The sequence below is a fragment of the Salmo trutta genome, chromosome 37 (genome assembly GCF_901001165.1).
Source record: "Salmo trutta chromosome 37, fSalTru1.1, whole genome shotgun sequence".
Classification (NCBI taxonomy): domain Eukaryota; kingdom Metazoa; phylum Chordata; class Actinopteri; order Salmoniformes; family Salmonidae; genus Salmo; species Salmo trutta.
The window spans coordinates 19,258,537-19,278,058 of NC_042993.1; the positions used below are offsets into that span (position 1 = coordinate 19,258,537).

General features: G+C 45.4%; 1 protein-coding gene across 4 annotated transcripts; it reads right to left on the minus strand.

Annotated features, from left to right (window-relative positions):
* Window positions 1-1,013: 1,013 nt before the first annotated feature.
* Window positions 1,014-14,969, minus strand: smad10b (SMAD family member 10b). 4 transcript variants are annotated; one of them, XM_029736619.1, is made up of 11 exons: window positions 14,164-14,969; window positions 12,826-13,066; window positions 4,890-5,064; window positions 4,711-4,734; window positions 3,589-3,765; window positions 3,235-3,438; window positions 3,032-3,133; window positions 2,871-2,927; window positions 2,528-2,711; window positions 2,044-2,351; window positions 1,014-1,937 (listed from the first exon to the last, which is right to left on the minus strand). In XM_029736619.1, exons 2-11 carry the CDS (start codon window positions 13,060-13,062, stop codon window positions 1,717-1,719), a joined length of 1,689 nt encoding a protein of 562 aa, XP_029592479.1. In that variant the 5' UTR covers window positions 13,063-13,066; window positions 14,164-14,969; the 3' UTR covers window positions 1,014-1,716. The 4 variants fall into 4 exon arrangements, with proteins under 4 accessions (XP_029592479.1, XP_029592478.1, XP_029592476.1 ...); XM_029736618.1 differs by having other exon boundaries at window positions 3,589-3,774; XM_029736616.1 differs by having other exon boundaries at window positions 4,663-4,734.
* Between the last annotated feature and the right edge of the window lie 4,553 nt (window positions 14,970-19,522).

A 19,522-nucleotide genomic window follows, 5' to 3' on the forward strand; every position in this document is an offset into this window, starting at 1 on the left:
AGTTAAAGGCATATCTTGGCATACATCAACACAAATACATGCTTTGGTTGAACAAAGCCAGGACACAAAACGAATATAGGCACATTCAGCAAAGGTTTTATGGCCATAAAATAGCAGTGAAAAATCTTTCACTTTCTGACAACTTTGGTCTGTTTATCTGAATGAAGAAAACGTTACAAATACTGTGTAGAACCTTCCATCAATAAATATAATCAATGAGATTCTTGATATTCCATTTCTTGTTTTTGGTAGCTATACTGAACACAAATATAAAAGCAACATGCAACAATTTCAAAGATTTTCCTGAGCCACAGTTCATATAAGGAAATCAGTAAATTGAAATAAATTCATTAGGCCCTAATCTATGGATTTCACATGAGTGGACAGGGGAGCAGCCTAGGGTGGGCCAAGGAGCACATAGGTCCACGCACTTCGGAGCCAGGCTCAACCAATGGGAAGCCAGACCCAGACAATCAGAATTAGTTTTTTTTCCCACAAAAGGGCTTTATTACAGACAGAAATACCCCACTCCCAGAATATCCCGCAGGTGAAGAAGCCGGATGTGGAGGTCCTGGGCTGGCGTGGTTACATGAGAACTGTGGTTGTGAGGCTGGTTGGACGTACCGCCAAATTCTCGAAAACGACATTGGAGGTTGCTTATGGCAGAGAATTGAATTCTCTGGCAACAGCACTGGTGGACATTCCTGCAGTTATCATGACAATTGCACGCTCCCTCAAAACTTGAGACATCTGTGGCATTGTGTTGTGTGACAAAACTGCACATTTTAGAGTGTCCTTTCATTGTACTCAGCACAAGGTGCACCTGTGTAATGATCATGCTGTCCAATCAGCTTCTTGATATACCACACCTCTTAGGTGGATAGATTATCTTGACAAAGGCTAAAATGCCCACCAACATGAATGTAAACAAATTTGTGCACAAAATTTGAGAAAAATAAGCTTTTTGTGCGTATGGAAAATTTCAGGGTTTTCATGAAACACCGGACCAACACTTTACATGTTGCGTTTTATATTTTTGTTCAGTATAAATATAACTGAGTCACATGATGCAGGTTAATTAAAAATACTGATAAGAGAAAAGGTTGATGGAGATTGTGGTGACTATTATTTCAATTTCTCCCTGAAGAACAAAAGACCCTACTGAAGGCAGTTAAAGGACAGCAGCATTCTCCAGATGCAATATACATGTCTGAGTCTGCTGCCCTGTAATAAAGGCATCATTCTAACACTGCTTAAGTGAGAATCCACTGCAGCACATGTGCTATTATTCTGACTTTCTGAACAATTGCCAAAGTGTTTTATCCAGGCAGGTTACCAGGTCATTGGCGGTGCGAGGCCAGTTTCCATTGTTGTGACACAGTCCATCCCTTACAGTCTCTACCACTACTAAAAAGCATTGATGCCTTTAGTGCAAGTTCCAGTCTCTGTGAAAAGATTGGCTGTTGAGCAAGTACATTTTGCAGTCTAAACTGCTTCAGGAAAATCAGGCGATTCAAACAGGAAAATATATAAAAGCATTAAAATACCATAGAAGTTCGATACAAGTTTCTATTAAAGTCTACAGTCTTTGTTTCAGGTGCTGAGGAAAAGGGTATCCAATCCAAAACGTACTGTAGTGTTCATGAAGGTTATCATCCAAACCAAGCAACTGAGACACCGCCACCTCTCTTTCACACACACCCACACACACACTGCTTAGTTGACATGTCCATGTCCTCCTAGGTCAGCCAGAGGCATAGTGTGCAGCACCTCATCCAGCAGCTGCAGGGCACGGTGCAGGTGGACCTCCACCCAGCAGGGGGTGTGCTTGATGCTCTGCCGGGGGTAGTCGGGCCCCCAGCCCTTCACAAAGCTGAGCCGCAGGATACACAGCCGCCGCAGGTCGTCCACACCTATCCCGGCTGCTGCCGACAGACCTGGGAGAAGAGAGATTTACTGAGTGATTAAGAGAGCGAGAGAGGAAAAAAGAAAGAGAGCAAGAGAGAAAGAAAGAGAGTGAGAGAGAAGGACAGAAGCACTCACTGACTGCCGGGGCGATTCCCCCCACACTGCCAGGCCCTGGGATGTTGCCTGCCACTGCTGCAGCCTGTGCTGCTGCTGCAGCCTGGGCCGTGGCTGCCTGCTGCTGCATCTGCCTGTGGCACTGACGCAGGTCAAACACCTTCATGTAGGCCCCAGGGTAGATCTTGTGAACTGCGTCTCCCGGGGCTCGCCCCGCCTCCCGGTCCAGGTAGTAGCTCTGTACGAACACTGCATGGTCGCTAAGGCAACGCATCCACACATCCCCCTCACCACGACACTCCAACTGCACCCCCTTCCCAATGTGCAACCTGTGAAATGGAGATGGGAGTTCACACTAGTGAAGAGAAAATCACAGACACTGGGGATTGTATTTATTTCTATACAGGTGATAAATACGTTTGCCCTGTGTATTCTGCACCCCAACAAAGTTCTCCAATAGCTAGCGGTTAGGCATGGTGGGTATATTAGGGGCACTCTGATAGACCTGGCTCTCTCGCTGGCGTCGGTGCGGTGCACGTTGCTGAGCTGGCCCAGACAGAAGCGGTCGCCGCCCGAGGGGTCCACGTATCCGTCCACTGTCACCACGGGGCAGTTAGCCAGGACCTTGAACATCTCCCCAACCTGGATGTCCATCTCAAAGTAGGAGATGGAGCACCAGAACTCTGGACCTGGCAACACACACAGCATGAAATATAATATGAAACATTGCAAAATGGCTGCCATGTGTCCCTCATGTGGGTACTGTACATTGGTGGTGGATGGGGTGAGATGCCCAACACCATGTGTGTGGGTAAGTGTGTGTGAGTGGGTAAACGTTGTGTGTGTACCTGGATGGTTGGAGACTGGCTGAGGAAAGGCGGGTGCGCTGTGATGTTGCTGAGACCCTTTTAAGATAAATTAATTAGCAAATATGACAACGCTACCATATAAATATAGTAACAGTCCTTCATTTCTGACAGAAAGATTGATTGACAGGTGATTGACATACAGAAGTGGTTGGGGTGGTGCAGTGGTGGTTGCTGGTGGCCACGCCCATTCTGCTGGGGTCCTACAGGGGTATAGGAGGCCGTGCTGGTGCCTGTCCAGGTCGCTGGAAGATTGTGAAGGAAGAGAACAAACAGAGTTGAAACTGACACCATGGAATTGACACCATCTCTGTGACACTGCCAACGTGGTTCGTTAGTAACTCACTGTGATAGGAGCTCTGTGTCTGTGTGTGTTTGGAGCTGCTGCTGTAGTCACTCTGGCTGTGAGGGGTAGGGGGCTGGGGGGGTGGTCCGTGTGTGGGGGTGGTGGGGGGCGGCGTCTGGGGCATGCCCTGGATCTGGGGAGAGGCGATCTGAAGCAGGCCCTCGCCGTGGCTCCCAGACATGGGCCCCATCATGGAGCTGCTCACTGGAGAAGGGAGATGGGGGAAGGGGAACAAAGGATGGAAATTGTAAGGGATAGAGTTAGACATGAAAGCAAAAGAGTCTAGTTCTTCTCAGCTGAATTGCTTGTACGGTAGTACTTCTTATTACCAAGTTCAGTTTTAGTCTATCTCACCTGGCGGAGAGAGGGGCATGCTGGGGTAGAGGTTGACGGAGGATGGGGCGCGGGGCAGCACGGGGGGCATCTGCAGAGGGGGGAGGGGCTGGTTGTAGTGCTCGGGCTGGGGGGGCATCCTGGGGGGGAGGTCCATCTCATAACAGTCATGGATGTACTCCTCTTTGATCAGCCGACCTGGAGGACCTTGTAATGAAGGGAGGGGGGAGAAAGAGAGAGAGACAGAGTGGGAGGGAGAGAGAGGGAGGGATGGCGAGGGAGAGAAACAGAGAGAAACAGAAAGCAAGAGAGAGAGAGAGAGATAGAGATAGACAGAGACAGGCAGAAATCAGGCATGAGTCATGTCATGTTATTATTGTCACACCCTGATCTGTTTCAGCTGTCTTTATGATTGTCTCCAACCCCTTCCAGGTGTCACCCATCTTCCCCATTATCCCCTGTGTATTTATACCTGTGTTCTCCGTTTGTCTGTTGCCAGTTTGTCTTGTTTGTCAAGTCAACCAGCGTTTTTGCTTCTGCTCCTGCTTTTCCCAGTTTCTCTTTTTCTTGCCCTCCTGACTTTGACCCTGGCCTGTCCTGACTCTGGGCCCGCCTGCCTGACCACTCTGCCTGCCCCTGACCCTGAGCCTGCCTGTGGACCTGTACCTTTGCCCCACCTCTGGTTTATTGACCTCTGCCTACCCTGACCCTGCCTGCCATTCGGTACCGTTGCCTCACCTCTGGTTTACTGACCCCTGCCTGCCTTGACATTTTTAATAAATTCTGGAATTTACTGTAATTTAGATCAAGTTGATGGATCCTATTTATTGTTGCCTCTATCTGGGAGTGATTTTTGCCCTGTCATGCAGCCTGAGACACCTTGTTGCAATTTGATTGAGGTGTCCTACTTGTAGTGTAGACTAGCTCAGACAGGTATGAATCTGGCTGGTTTGGAAGCTCTGCATTCCATATTTTTCCTCAGATTGCCAAGAGCACATCTACAGTATGTCTGTATCAAAACAGTAGTATTGCCTGTGCACTTTGGGAAATGCGATAAAAACAGATTGGTTAGAATGACTCGCTATTGCTTATTACCATTTTGATGATGTTTGATGATGCTGAAAATAGTGTTTTCCTCCTCACCTGCATTTTGAATGCTGAGACCAACTTGAGGAGAGGGACAGAAAGGGAAACAAAGTTAGAAACAGCATGGTAGTTCTGAAAAAGCCTGTGACCCAAAGAGCCTGTTAACAACTTCATATTCCCCTTCCCCATTTGTGCTTCTATTTCATTAGAGGAAGTGAAATTGTGAACAGACGCACCAATGCCTGGCGATACCACTCTCTCGTAGTGGTAGGGGTTGACACACACGTTGTCATACTTGAGGTCAAAGGCGAACTGGCAGAACTTGACATGCTTCAGTTCATTCTTGTGGAGGTCTGGCCAGCGCCAGAGCCTAGCGTAGATCACATGGGGGAATCCTTTCCTCCCAGCTACCTGGAGGGACAGAGGAGAGAGAATGGAGAATGAGGGCATGGAGGTAATTCCTTTCCAACATCCATCCAGGAATTTTAGGGTGATTATTTACAATAGGATGGTGAGTCTCAGAAAGGGAATGGGGGACAGTATGGAGGCTTTGACGGGGTTGGAATTTGAGCATGGAGGGAGTGTAACTGTGGGGAATCTAAGTGGAGGGGAAAAGGGGAAAGAAACGGAGAGAAAAGATGGGAGAGGGAGAATGAGAATGAGGACAGCAAGAGGGAGCTGGTAGACAGGGAGTGGTCGAGGAAACAGGTCATGAATGGAAATTTACATCAACGTTTAAACACACTCACATACACACACACTCTCTCCAGGCACACACTCTGGGTAGGGAAGAATAGCCTTGGAGCCATTAAAACATCTCAGACTGAGATGAATAGCACAAATAGTGACTATCTGAGTATTTGCTATTGAGGAAGAGTGTGAGTGTGACAAAAGAAGGAGCTGGTATAGGGTTAACTCAACAAGCTGAGCTGGAGAGGAATGACATTGTCTCACCTTTGCTCTGTGTGTGTGTGTGTGTGTGTGTGTGTGTGTGTGTGTGTGTGTGTGTGTGTGTGTGTGTGTGTGTGTGTGTGTGTGTGTGTGTGTGTGTGTGTGTGACAGACAGAGATAGAGAGAGATCAGTATTTTGGGATCAACATACCCTTTCTCCACTAACATAAAGAGAAAGCAAAAATGGACTCCATAAACTTTTACCTTTTCTTTTTTATTATTCTTTCTTCTTGAAAACCAAAGTGACCTTCCTCAGACAAAGAGTCAGAGCTGGCAGAGTGCCAGCCCAATTCCAGCCAGCAGACTGACAAACACACACACAGCCTGTAGTCCTGAACAGAGAATAATACAGTACATTCTCATATCTAGTTCTCACACCACATTAATACGTGTCACTAACATCCATATATCCACAGGCAATCTCAATTGTAGAAACTGTTGATGTAAGTCAAAACCTGCATTCAATAATAAACACTTTTCTCTCTCTCTCTCTCTCTCTCATAATCACAATCTCACACACACACACAAAATATTGTGGTATGTCTGAGATTACAAATATAGTTCCACAAATTTTAACACTGAAAAACTCCAGACACAAACACACACGCACATACGCACACACACACCAGAGACAGACAGGCTTAACATAACCCTGCCCCTTTCCTGTGTCTCAGACAAAACAACCCGCGCTACCCCTCCAGCACTCCCTCCCTCTCTCTCCCTCACAAGAGCTGGGGGAGGGGAACTCCCTCTGTCTCCTCTCTCATTCCCTCGCTCTCTCTGTAAGCAACTTGTGGGTTACACTTCTACATATTCAATAGTATGTTCATTCTCTAGAAGTTAGCCTATAGGGAGACCTAAACTCCTTGAATGTTTTCTCCTGTTCCTCCTCCCTGAAGTGTGTAAGTAACCCACGTGTTGAATGATTCACTTGTTGAGTTCGAATCTCATCACGGACAACTTAGCTAATTAGTAACTTTTCAACTACTTACTACTTTTTTCAACTTTTTAACTACTTAGCACATTAGCTAACCCTTCCCCTAAACTTAACCCTTTTAGCTAATCCTTCCCCTAACCCTTTTATCTAACCCTTCCCCTAACCTTAACCCTTTTAGCTAATCCTTCCCCTAACCTTAACCCTTTTAGCTAATCCTTCCCCTAACCTTAACCCTTTTAGCTAATCCTTCCCCTAACCTTAACCCTTTTAGCTAATCCTTCCCCTAACCTTAACCCTTTTAGCTAATACTTCCCCTAACCTTAACCCTTTTATCTAACCCTTCCCCTAACCTTAACCCTTTTAGCTAATCCTTCCGGTAAACCCTTTTATCTAACCCTTCCCCTAACCTTAACCCTTTTAGCTAATCCTTCCCCTAACCCTTTTATCTAACCCTTCCCCTAACCTTAACCCTTTTATCTAACCCTTCCCCTAACCTTAACCCTTTTATCTAACCCTTCCCCTAACCTTAACCCTTTTAGCTAACCCTTCCCCTAACCCTTTTATCTAACCCTACCCCTAACCTTAACCCTTTTATCTAATCCTTCCTCTAATCCTTTTAGCTAATCCTTCCCCTAATCCTTTTAGCTAATCCTACCTCTAATCCTTTTAGCTAATCCTTCCCCTAACCCTTTTATCTAATCCTACCCCTAATCCTTTTATCTAATCCTACCCCTAATCCTTTTATCTAATCCTACCCCTAATCCTTTTAGCTAATCCTTCCCCTAACCCTTTTATCTAATCCTACCCCTAATCCTTTTAGCTAATCCTTCCCCTAACCCTTTTGCCTAATCCTTCCCCTAATCCTTTTAGCTAATCCTTCCCCTAACCCTTTTATCTAATCCTACCCCTAACCCTTTTATCTAATCCTACCCCTAATCCTTTTATCTAATCCTACCCCTAACCCTTTTATCTAATCCTACCCCTAACCCTTTTATCTAATCCTTCCCCTAACCCTTATATCTAATCCTACCCTTAACCCTTTTATCTAATCCTTCCTCTAATCCTTTTAGCTAATCCTTCCCCTAATCCTTTTATCTAATCCTACCCCTAACCCTTTTATCTAATCCTACCCCTAACCCTTTTATCTAACCCTTCCCCTAACCCTTTTATCTAATCCTTCCCCTAACCCTTATATCTAATCCTTCCCCTAATCCTTTTAGCTAATCCTTCCCCTAACCCTTTTATCTAATCCTACCCCTAATCCTTTTATCTAATCCTACCCCTAACCCTTTTATCTAACCCTTCCCCTAACCCTTATATCTAATCCTTCCCCTAATCCTTTTAGCTAGTCCTTCCCCTAACCCTTATATCTAATCCTTCCCCTAATCCTTTTAGCTAATCCTTCCCCTAACCCTTTTATCTAATCCTACCCCTAATCCTTTTATCTAATCCTACCCCTAACCCTTATATCTAATCCTTCCCCTAATCCTTTTAGCTAATCCTTCCCCTAACCCTTTTATCTAATCCTACCCCTAACCCTTTTATCTAATCCTACCCCTAATCCTTTTATCTAATCCTACCCCTAACCCTTTTATCTAACCCTTCCCCTAACCCTTTTATCTAATCCTTCCCCTAAACCTTTTAGCTAACCCTTCCCCTAATCCTTTTATCTAATCCTTCCCCTAACCCTTTTATCTAATCCTTCCCCTAAACCTTTTAGCTAACCCTTCCCCTAACCCTTTTAGCTAACCCTTCCCCTAACCTTAACCCTTTTAGCTAATCCTTCCCCTAACCCTTCCCCTAACTCTTTTAGCTAACCCTTCCTCTAACTCTTTTAGCTAACCCTTCCTCTAACCCTTTTAGCTAACCCTTCCTCTAACCCTTTTAGCTAACCCTTCCTCTAACCCTTTTAGCTAATCCTACCCCTAACCCTTTTAGCTAACCCTACCCCTAACCTTAACCCTTTTAGCTAACTCTTCCCCTAAACTTAAACCTAACTCTAACAGCCACATGGCTAGAATTCGTAACATATCATAAGTTTAGAAAATTCATAATATATTGTATGTTTTGCAAATTCATAACATATAATACGAATTGTAATTCGTAAAATATCATACGGAATAGGTGATAGACATCCACAAATGAATATACACCATACGTAACATATCATACTAAATGAAGTGTCTCAGATTTATGTACAGAATAATATGAAATGCTCTGACACCAGGTTGCACACACATGGTATGGGCTTAAAAAAAGGAAGACACCTGTACCATGTCAGATATAGAGTTGAAATGTATTCAGGATTGATTTTGCGTCACAATATTACACTTTATACACATCACAGAAGACTGAAATATGACAAAACCGTTTGACATAGAAACACCGGATTTTTGCCCAAGCAAGCGTGTCTTTGAGAAATGTCAACGGTGCACTGAGCGTATAACAAGCTTTTTATTTTCAAAGCCTTTTACATTTAATTCTTCTTGTGTCATGATAACTTTGCTTTTTGCGACCAGCAGAAACAACTTTGAAGACAACGACCTCAAAATGTAAAATCCTCAAAAGTTGTTACGAGAAACATGCACCGCTATGTCAACAAAGCTCAGTGCTTATTATTGGATGTATTAGGTTACTGTTAATGAAATGTTAAAGAAAGACCCCACTGAACGATTCAAAACATGAATAATCATATTTGTCTTGATAAAATGTATTTTATAACATAAGGAAGTGAATTTCATCACCAAAAAGTGGGTGGACACCCTAAATTATATGAGCTGGCTAGCCAGATCGATAGCTAGCTAGCTAAGTTAGCTAGCTAACAAGCTAGCAACAAACCAAAACATTGTCAGAAAGCTGCTTTTAGTTGCCTGGCTTGCTAGATTTACATATCCTAAATACATTTTTTAACAAATGTTTTTTTGGGGGCAAAACATAAGAGCAGGTAACGTTGCTGCATGCAGACTGACGTTTTGTTTATACTTTTTCATAATGAAAAGGACAAGTTTGATGTCTGAGAACAACAATAGAATGTTCATGATTTAAAGCAATCCAAAACCGGTAAGATGAAAAGGGACGTTTACTGAGGGGTTGGCGGGACTTTTAAACATACACTATGTATACAAAAGTATGTGGACACCCCTTCAAATTAGTGTTTGGCTATTTCAGCCACACCCGTTGCTTACAGGTGTATAAAATCACACAGCCATAGACAAACATTGGCAGTAGAATGGCCTTACTGAAGAGCTCAGTGACTTTCAACGTGGTCAGTTTGTCAAATGTCTGCCCTGCTAGAGCTGCAACTGTAAGTGCTGTTATTGAGAAGTGGAAACGTCTAGGAGCAACAACGGCTCAGCTGATGCACAGTGCCAACTGTAAAGTTTGGTGGAGGAGGAATAATGGTCTGGGGCTGTTTTTCATGGTTCGGGCTAGGCCCCTTAGTTCCAGTGAAGGGTAATATTAATTCTACAGCATACGTCATTGTATGCTGTAGAATTAATATTACCCTTCACTGGAAATAAGGGGCCTAGCCCGAACCATGAAAAACAGCCTGTAAGCAACACCTGCCCCAGACCATTATTCCTCCTCCTCTAGACAGTTCTGTGCTTCCAACTTTGTGGCAACAGTTTGGGGAAGGCCCTTACCTGTTTCAGCATGACAATGCCCCCGTGCACAAAGAAAGGTCCATACAGAAATGGTTTGCAGAGATCGGTGTGGAAGAACTTCACTGGCCTGCACAGAGCCCTGACCATAAACCCTGTCGAACACCTTTGGGATGAATTGGAACACCGACTGCGAGCCAGGCCTAATCACCCAACATCAGTGCCTGACTTCACTAATGCTCTTGAGGCTGAATGGAAGCAAGTCCCCATAGCAATGTTCCAGTGGGAAAGCCTTCCCAGAAGAGTAGAGGCTGTTATAGCAGCGAAGGGGGAACCAACTCCATTTTAATGTCCATGATTTTGGAATGAGATGTTCGACAAGCAGATGTCCACCTACTTTTGGTCATGTAGTGTATTACCGCAATCGTGACTGGCTGAAATAAAAGTATAGGCTTTGTTGCTGGCAGTACCTGAAAGGTGTATTAGTCAGTCATCAAAAGCGACCAGCTATTGGTCACTGAGTTGACAGCGTCTTTGTGCCATACCACCAATAACAATTCATCAGTGAATAATTCATTAATGAGATTGTCACGCCCTGACCAGGTGAACTCTTCTATTTTGGTCAGGGTGTGGCATTTCTATAGTTTATTTTCTATGTTTTGGTATAGCCTTGCTTTGGGGCGTATTTCTATGTTGGGTTATGTCGATTCCCAATCAGAGACAGCTGTCGCTAGTTGCCTCTGATTGGGGAATGATATTTAAGTTCCTTTTCCCCCCACGATGTTTGTGGGTTGTTGTCTCTTTTTGTTTGAGCAGTAGCGATACGTTTATTCTCTGTTTTGACCGTGTTATTTCAGTCTGAAATAAATAACATGTGTTCGCTCCCAGCTGCGCCTTGGTCCACTTCTTCCTTCCTGCACGACGATCGTTACAGAACAACCCACCAAACCAGGACCAAGCAGCAGAGGAACGAAGAGGAAGGACGGACATGGGCCGAGTTAAGGAGGAGCATTTCCAGGGCGATGGAAGAGTTTAGGGAGACCGAGAGGCATCCCCAAGAATTTTTTAGGGGGGGGGCACAAGGGCTGTTTGACGGGGCAGGAGCTGCCCGCCAGTCAACAGTCGTCGGAGCTGCCCGCCAGTCAACAGTCGTCGGAGCTGCCCGCCAGTCAACAGTCGTCGGAGCTGCCCGCCAGTCAACAGTCGTCGGAGCTGCCCGCCAGTCAACAGTCGCCGGAGTGGTCAGACTGCGCTGAACTGCCGGAGTGGTCAGACTGCGCTGAACTGCCGGAGTGGCCAGACTGCCCTGAACTGCCGGAGTGGCCAGACTGCCCTGAACTGCCGGAGTGGCCAGACTGCCCTGAACTGCCGGAGTGGCCAGACTGCCCTGAACTGCCGGAGTTGCCAGACTGCCCAGACTGTCCCGAGCTGCCAGGCGTCCCCAGTCCAGTCCGGCCCGTCCCTGCTCCCCGCACCAGGTTAGTGGTGCGTGTCCACAGTCCTGTCCGGCCCATCCCTGCTCCCCGCACCAGGTTAGTGGTGCGTGTCCCCAGTCCTGTCCGGCCCATTCCTGCTCCCCGCACCAGGTTAGTGGTGCGTGTCCCCAGTCCAGTCCGGCCCGTCCCTGCTCCCCGCACCAAGCCAGTGGTGCGTGTCCCCAGTCCAGTCCGGCCCGTCCCTGCTCCCCGCACCAGGTTAGTGGTGCGTGTCCCCAGTCCTGTCCGGACCATTCCTGCTCCCCGCACCAGGTTAGTGGTGCGTGTCCACAGTCCTGTCCGGCCCATTCCTGCTCCCCGCACCAGGTTAGTGGTGCGTGTCCACAGTCCTGTCCGGCCCATCCCGGCTCCCCGCACCAAGCCGGAGGTGCGTGTCCCCAGGCCAGTCCGGCCCGTCCCTGCTCCCCGCACCAGGTTGGTGGTGCGTGTCCCCGGTCCTGTCCGGCCCGTCCCTGTCCCCCGCACCAGGCCCACGGCGCGTGTCCACAGTCCGGCACGGCCTGTGTCCGGTCCACCGGTGACCAGTCCTGTTCCGGTCGGCGGCTCCGCTCCGGAGCCTGAGCATGCCGCTCCACCGTGGTCCAGTCCGGGCCAGAGGGGTAGGGCTAGGGTGGAGGCAGGGGGAGAAACACGCCCGGGGCCAGAGCCTCCACCGAGGGTGAGGCGCCCACCCGGGTCCCCCCCCTAATAGACTTTAAGTTGGTGCGCCGGGAGTACGCACCGTTGGAGGGGGGGTACTGTCACGCCCTGACCAGGTGAACTCTTCTATTTTGGTCAGGGTGTGGCATTTCTATAGTTTATTTTCTATGTTTTGGTATAGCCTTGCTTTGGGGCGTATTTCTATGTTGGGTTATGTCGATTCCCAATCAGAGACAGCTGTCGCTAGTTGCCTCTGATTGGGGAATCATATTTAAGTTCCTTTTCCCCCCACGATGTTTGTGGGTTGTTGTCTCTTTTTGTTTGAGCAGTAGCGATACGTTTATTCTCTGTTTTGACCGTGTTATTTCAGTCTGAAATAAATAACATGTGTTCGCTCCCAGCTGCGCCTTGGTCCACTTCTTCCTTCCTGCACGACGATCGTTACAGAGATCCACTGATTTCATAAACAGTCCCTCTACAGTCCCTCTATAATCAGTGATACCATACCGGCCTAAGCCTCATTCAACCCAACATAACAGTAGCCTACCTGCAGGCGTCCATCAAGCGTCCTCTGGATGGTGACACACTTGCTGGGGTGAACTCCGTTGGTGGTGATGGCGGTGATGAGCGAGTCCAGCTCATCCTTCTTCTCCTTCAGCTTCTTTACCAGGCTCTCTATGGCACGCTTGGCAAAGCCCTCATTCTCACCGCCCTGTCGGTGGCACATGAGGCTGTGCACGATGCTCAGGCAGGCATCGTTGCTGTTGGGGGGGTTCACTGACATCTCCCTGGGTTGAGGGGGGTTGAGAGGAGGTGAGAGACCACTATGGTGAAGCAACCGAATGCAATTTATTTATTTGATCGTTGTTTGATCACTGACACAACACTGAAGTCTGGACCTGAGATGGTACTTCAGATCAAGGTTCAAGTCATAGGCTATTGGCTATTGGCAACCAAGGTCCCTATAACAATCCAATAACAACTTTACCAGTATTAACAACACAAAATGTATGGGACTTTTACAAAGCAGAAGATACAAAGCAGGCCATGTAAACACAGAATTGAGTTGGCCAAAATAACTTTATCCTTAAATAGGTATTTACTACTTATTTGAAAATACATTACATGAACCTAAAGAAAATGGACATTCTTATGATCCATCTGAAGTGTAGGGCGGCAGGTAGCCTAGCAGTTAAGAGCGTAGGGCCAGTAACCAAACGGTCACTGGATTGAATCCCCAAGCCGACCAGGTGAAACATCTGTCCATGTGCCCTTGAGCAAGGCACTTAACCCTAATTGCTCTTGTAAGTCACTCTGGATAAGAGAGTCTGCTAAATGATGTAAATGTAGGTGACTGAGTGTGTTGTTTACAAACATCGCTCCATGTGTGTCGTACTAGTGATGAAGTTGAGCTTGTTTTGCTTTGCACAACTAGTCTGAAAAAAACAATAATGCAGAAAATTTGTGATTTCCTAAAGTAGGCTATATAACAATCCACTTTGATAACGATAATACAACTGTAATAAACTATAATAAACATAAACGCTCCACTCAAGAAATTCTAAGAGCATTTAGAAGGTCAAAAGTAATTTGTTTACATGTTTACAAAAGCATGTAGGCCTACTGGGGAAAAACACATAATCACCTCTACAAGCAAAGCAACGTTATGTGTAGGCTACATGTTGGCTACAGTGTACACAGTACTTTGACAGAGGATAGACACATTGACTTGAGAGTAGTTGGATGGGGGGGGGGGCTCTGTCTTGGCTGTCTGTCTCACTAACTGTAGGCTATAGGTCTGTCAACATTCCATGTGACTCAGACTGGTTTGGTCAGCTAAAAAATCCCTATGGGAATAATCAATACCAAAATGTAGTTTACTTACAAATCAACAGGAGAACTGGACAAATATGTAGAGGGAGCTCTGAAGCAGTATTCCAAATGTATTTCCCCCTTTACCCCTCTCTCTGTGGAGCTGTCTGTCTCGACTGTTGTCAGTCTATCACCCTCTCTCGCTCCCTTCGTTCATCCTGCTGCTCCCTCGGCTCTTCTCTAGTTTGCTTGCAATAACAAAAGGGGGGAGAGAGAGAACATCGTACGCGTGAGTTGTCTCAGGCAAAAAGTCGAGCCAATCGCTGCGCCCGTTTCATTCCAGACGGTGGGGCTCTCCGCCAACTATGACGCTGCTCTCTTACAGCTCACAGCCAGCCACCGGGGGCTGATGTCTGTCTGGGTTGCTTGTTGATTGACAGGTCTGTGCGGCTGTTTTTTTTTAAAGTGGCGCCGGTGAGATTACCCCGCCCATTCTCGCTCCCCTCTAGTCCCACCAACTCCAGTGGATCTCCTCTCTGTGTAGAAAAAACGGAGTGCCTGTGTGACCAAACTCTGGACGCCGTTCCCCGATAGCTAAACAACCGTGTGTAGAATTAAGTTTTTAACGAACACTGCCGATTGCGGCACAGAACAAATGTAGTGTCTAACTAAAACTACTGATTGCAGCACCCAAATAAAAAAACGCAGTTACACTGGACAAACGTAGGTACAAGGTAAGGATTAACGAATGAACATTTTTCAAGTATCGACTGATAGTGACTCGATGGTACACTCCGCCAACACATCGCAATTATTAAGATTAAAATCATTTTATCGGTAAATTATGCAACTGAAATTTGACTTCCGTTTTTAACCCAACCACTCCAAAAAGACACACATAATTTATAAAGGTTTCAAATTTTTCCAGTTGCTGGCTCGCCTTTCTAACCGCTAGGCTACCTGCCCAACAAACCCATATGGTTTTCTTAACTACCCAGAGGTGGTACAGGGACAGTACTCTTGTGAATTTCAATGGTGTTGTCTGTCCATCAAATCATGCGGTGTGGTCCTGAATCCTCTACCTGATTCCAGGTTACAAAGGATTTGCCATTGACGGCCATTTCCGCTGGAGGGCAACTGTCAGATAGCAGTATGGACCCATCACCTCGAGGTGTTTGTTTTCTGTATATTAATGTCTCTGCATCTTATGGTCTGTTGCTGCTCTCTAGTGGCTAGGAGAACGCGCGCGTGTGTGTTCTCTGATCAAATTGCGATGTAAAAATGTATGTTTCTTAGAATCACATTTGTATGTAATGTAAAGACTGAAAACCTGCAGACACTCAAGCCTAGAGTAGTTGACTTTGCTAACAGCCTGTTTAGCTGCTTGGGGCAGACTGCACTAACAGCTGAGTAAGGTTGAGTGAGTGTCATGAGGTGTGGCCTTACGCTTGTCGATTAGTTGGCAACGGTCTTATGGGGGGTGATAAGTGCCAGAATTTAACCTAGACAACCGTACCACCGTGTGGCTGTCGCCTGCCATTGAACGTCTGACTGACATGACATGATACCAATGCCTTACTAACATCTACGTGTTAATGAAAGTCATAAGGTGCATAGTTTATATTTATATGAATTAAATATTAACCATAAATGTTAGAAAAGTAACATTTTTCCTGTGCAAGCCGACATTCCGATGTAGCCACCTTGAGCTATAGTGTAGCCTACGGCTTGTGTATTTCCTGTTATCGCTAATGGCCTAGAAAATATTATGGTCATCTATAGGTCTGTCTTTCCCTCAACACCTCATGGAATGGTATGTTATCTTATCTCGCTGTATACAGATCTAAATGTTGTTAGCCAATCACAGACTGTGTTGTTACCAGTTCCCAGTGTCAGACAACCAATAAGAGTTTTGTCAGTGGCTTTTAGTCAAATAGAGGAGTTTATAGTCTTTCCCAGAAGGTCCGTGCTATTCGGGTTCCTTGGGATGTCCCTACCTCAATCAAGTATAAATGTAAAATAGTTTAGTTTAGTGTTAGTTAAGGGTTATAGTTCAGGGTTCAATTTAGGGACGTAACAAGGAATCTGGATAGCTGGATATCTGGATAGAATCTGGATAGCAGTGACCGTTCATAGAGTGAGAGACGGGCATCGGGCATGATATTTGAGAGCTCGGTGGCGACGCAGACATAAATTTTTTTTTAAAGATGCAGATGCGATTTTCGAGAGTGTCTGCCCCAGATAGTTTCCTTAGAGACGATGAAAATAATTACCAAAATGTCCTTGATCCGATTGAGGAGTAAGTACGCAATATTTAAGTTTTGATATCGTTAGGAAATATTTAGTCCTACTGTGTTGATAATGACTTTTTGTTGATAACGAGTTGTACGAAAGACTATTGAGAGTAAATATTAGTTCATCATAGGAGAGCTGTAGCTCCGCCCACCGGTGATGTGGAACAGAGCATGCTAGGCGATCTCTAACTAAGGAGAAGGAAGTAACTAGAGAAAGTACACAAGCCAAGTGATAAGTTCCAGCCATCTTCTGTGATTACCTTTAGTTAGCATTTTTTGTTTTAGCCAAGGCCAGTGTGCGTCCTTCAAAAATGTGAGTTCATATTTCTTACTATTCATGTATTGTGGACACACTCCACTTTGTTATGCTAATTAGTGTTTTTACCAGCGAGCTAGCAACTGTAAGCTTGCTAACCCTGTTATTTCTGTTATCTCATTTCAGACATTTAGAATTTCAGTGTATAGTATAATGTCCATCAGTGTCTAGTCTAATATGCGCTGTGGTTGTATGGATGTATACGCCCTGATCTGTTTCACCTATCCTTGTGCTTGTCTCCACCCCCCTTCCCCACTTATCCCCTGGGTATTTATACCTGTGTTTTCTGTCTGTCTGTGCCAGTTCGTCTTGTTTGTTCAAGTCAACCAGCGTTTTGTCTCAGCTCCTGCTTTTCCCCAGTCTCTCTTTTTCTCGTCCCTCTGGTTTTGACCCTTGCCTGTCCTGACTCTGAGCCTGCCTGCCGTCCTGTGCCTTTGCCCCTACTCTGGATTACCGACCTCTGCCTGACCTGGGCCTGCCTGCCGTCCTGTACCTTGGCCCCACTACTCTGGATTATCGACCCCTGCCAGCTTTGACCTGTCGTTTGCCTGCCCCTGTTGTTGCAATAAACATTGTTACTTCAACACTGTCTGCACTTGGGTCTTACCTGATATACTGTATATATTATGTGGGTATTTTGTTAGCAATGAGCCTTGTGGATATACATTCAAGTTCATCCAGTTGTGTGAGGATGATGGTGCTGCTTGGTAGGGCTGTGTAGTTGCACTCCTCTGATCATTCATTAGTGAAGTCGCAGCCATGTTGTTAGGTTGTATTGCCCTGTGCAGCAGATAACCTATTGTAGCCATATTATTTATAGCTTATGTAATTGGAGGTTGTATTAAGTTTATACCTGCCATTTACTATTGTATTTAATTTCCCCCTTTTCAGAACCACACACACTCTTGGTTAACACAATTGTCAAGCCATACACTATACTGTTCCTGCTCTATGTGAATCAGCGTCATTAAACTACCTCAACTGGAATTGTGTGTATTGTTGTGAATTGTTAGATACTACTGCACTGTTGGAGCTAGGAACACAAGCATTTCGCTACACCCGCAATAACATCTGCTAAATATGTGTATGTGACCAATAAAATTGATTTGAATCCTACCTGTCTGTCACCTGCGCTCTTACAAGCACCAGGGAGAGAACACATAGTGATCAACTACACAAGTTGATAACGTATTGTCGAAAGCACGTAGGCAATATTATTTACTGTGTCGATAGGGGAGGAGGCTAGTGTACAATAATAAAGTAATTTGATGTGCTGGTATTATTTATTTAATGGATTAATTAAATTGTAAATGAAAATATACACATGGTGCTATAGGATACAGTTGAAGTCGGAAGTTTACATACACCTTAGCCAAATACATTTAAACTCCGTTTTTCACAATTTCTGTCATTTAATCCTCGTACAACTGCCCTGTCTTAGGTCAGTTAGGATCACCACTTTATTTTAAGAATGTGAAATGTCAGCATAATAGTAGAGAGAATGATTTATTTCCTTTTATTTCTTTCATCACATTCCCAGTGGGTCAGAAGTTTACATACACTCAATTAGTATTTGGTAGCATTGCCTTTAAATTGTTTAACTTGGGTCAAATGTTTCTGGTAGCCTTCCACAAGCTTCCCACAATAAGTTGGGTGAATTTTGGCCCATTCCTCCTGACAGCTGGTGTAACGGAGTCAGGTTTGTAGGCCTCCTTGCGCACACACTTTTTTTCAGTTCTCCCCACAAATGTTCTATGGGATTGAGGTCAGGGCTTTGTGATGGCCACTCCAATACCTTGACTTTGTTGTCCTTAAGCCATTTTGCCACAACTTTGGAAGTATGCTTGGGGTCAATGTCCATTTGGAAGACCCATTTGCGACCAAGCTTTAACTTCCTGACTGATGTCTTGAGATGTTGCTTCAATATATCCACATAATTGTCCTTCCTCATGATGCCATCTATTTTGTGAAGTGCACCAGTCCATCCTGCAGCAATGCACCCCCACAACATGATGCTGCCACCCCTGTGCTTCACGATTGGGATGGTGTTCTTCGGCTTGCAAGACTCCCCCTTTTTCCTCCAAACATAACAATGGTCATTATGGCCAAACAGTTCTATTTTTGTTTCATCAGACCAGAGGACATTTCTCCAAAAAGTATGATCTTTGTCCCCATGTGCAGTTGCAAACCGTAGTCTGGCTTTTTTATGGTGGTTTTGGAGCAGTGGCTTCTTCCTTGCTGAGCGGCCTTTCAGGTTATGTCGATATAGGACTCGTTTGACTGTGGATATAGATACTTTTGAACCTGTTTCCTCCAGCATCTTCACAAGGTCCTTTGCTGTTGTTCTGGGATAGATTTGCACTTTTCGCACCAAAGTACGTTCATCTCTAGGAGACAGAACGCGTCTCCTTCCTGAGCGGTATGACGGCTGCGTGGTCCCATGGTGTTTATACTTGTGTACTATTGTTTATACAGATGAACGTGGTACCTTCAGGCATTTGGAAATTGCTCCCAAGGATGAACCAGACATGTGGAGGTCTACAATTTGTTTTCTGAGATCTTGGCTGATTTCTTTTGATTTTCCCAAGATGTCAAGCAAAGAGGCACTGAGTTTGAAGGTAGGCCTTGAAATACATCCACAGGTACACCTCCAATTGACTCAAATTATGTCAATTCGCCTATCAGAAGCTTCTAAAGCCATGACATAATTTTCTGGAATTTTCCAAGCTGTTTAAAGGAACAGTGAACTTAGTGTATGTAAACTTCTGACCCACTGGAATTGTGATACAGTGAATTATAAGTGAAATCATCTGTCTGTAAAC

Excerpts from the sequence above, each read along its gene's own strand:
- smad10b (XM_029736615.1), bottom strand. The coding sequence starts at position 13,062 with ATGTCAGTGAACCCCCCCAACAGCAACGATGCCTGCCTGAGCATCGTG. Across the intron at positions 5,065-12,825 it reads CGCTTGATGGACGCCTGCAG|GTAGCTGGGAGGAAAGGATT; the intron begins GTAGGCTACTGT and ends CTGTCCCTCCAG. Across the intron at positions 3,134-3,234 it reads GACACAGAGCTCCTATCACA|CGACCTGGACAGGCACCAGC; the intron begins GTGAGTTACTAA and ends ACAATCTTCCAG.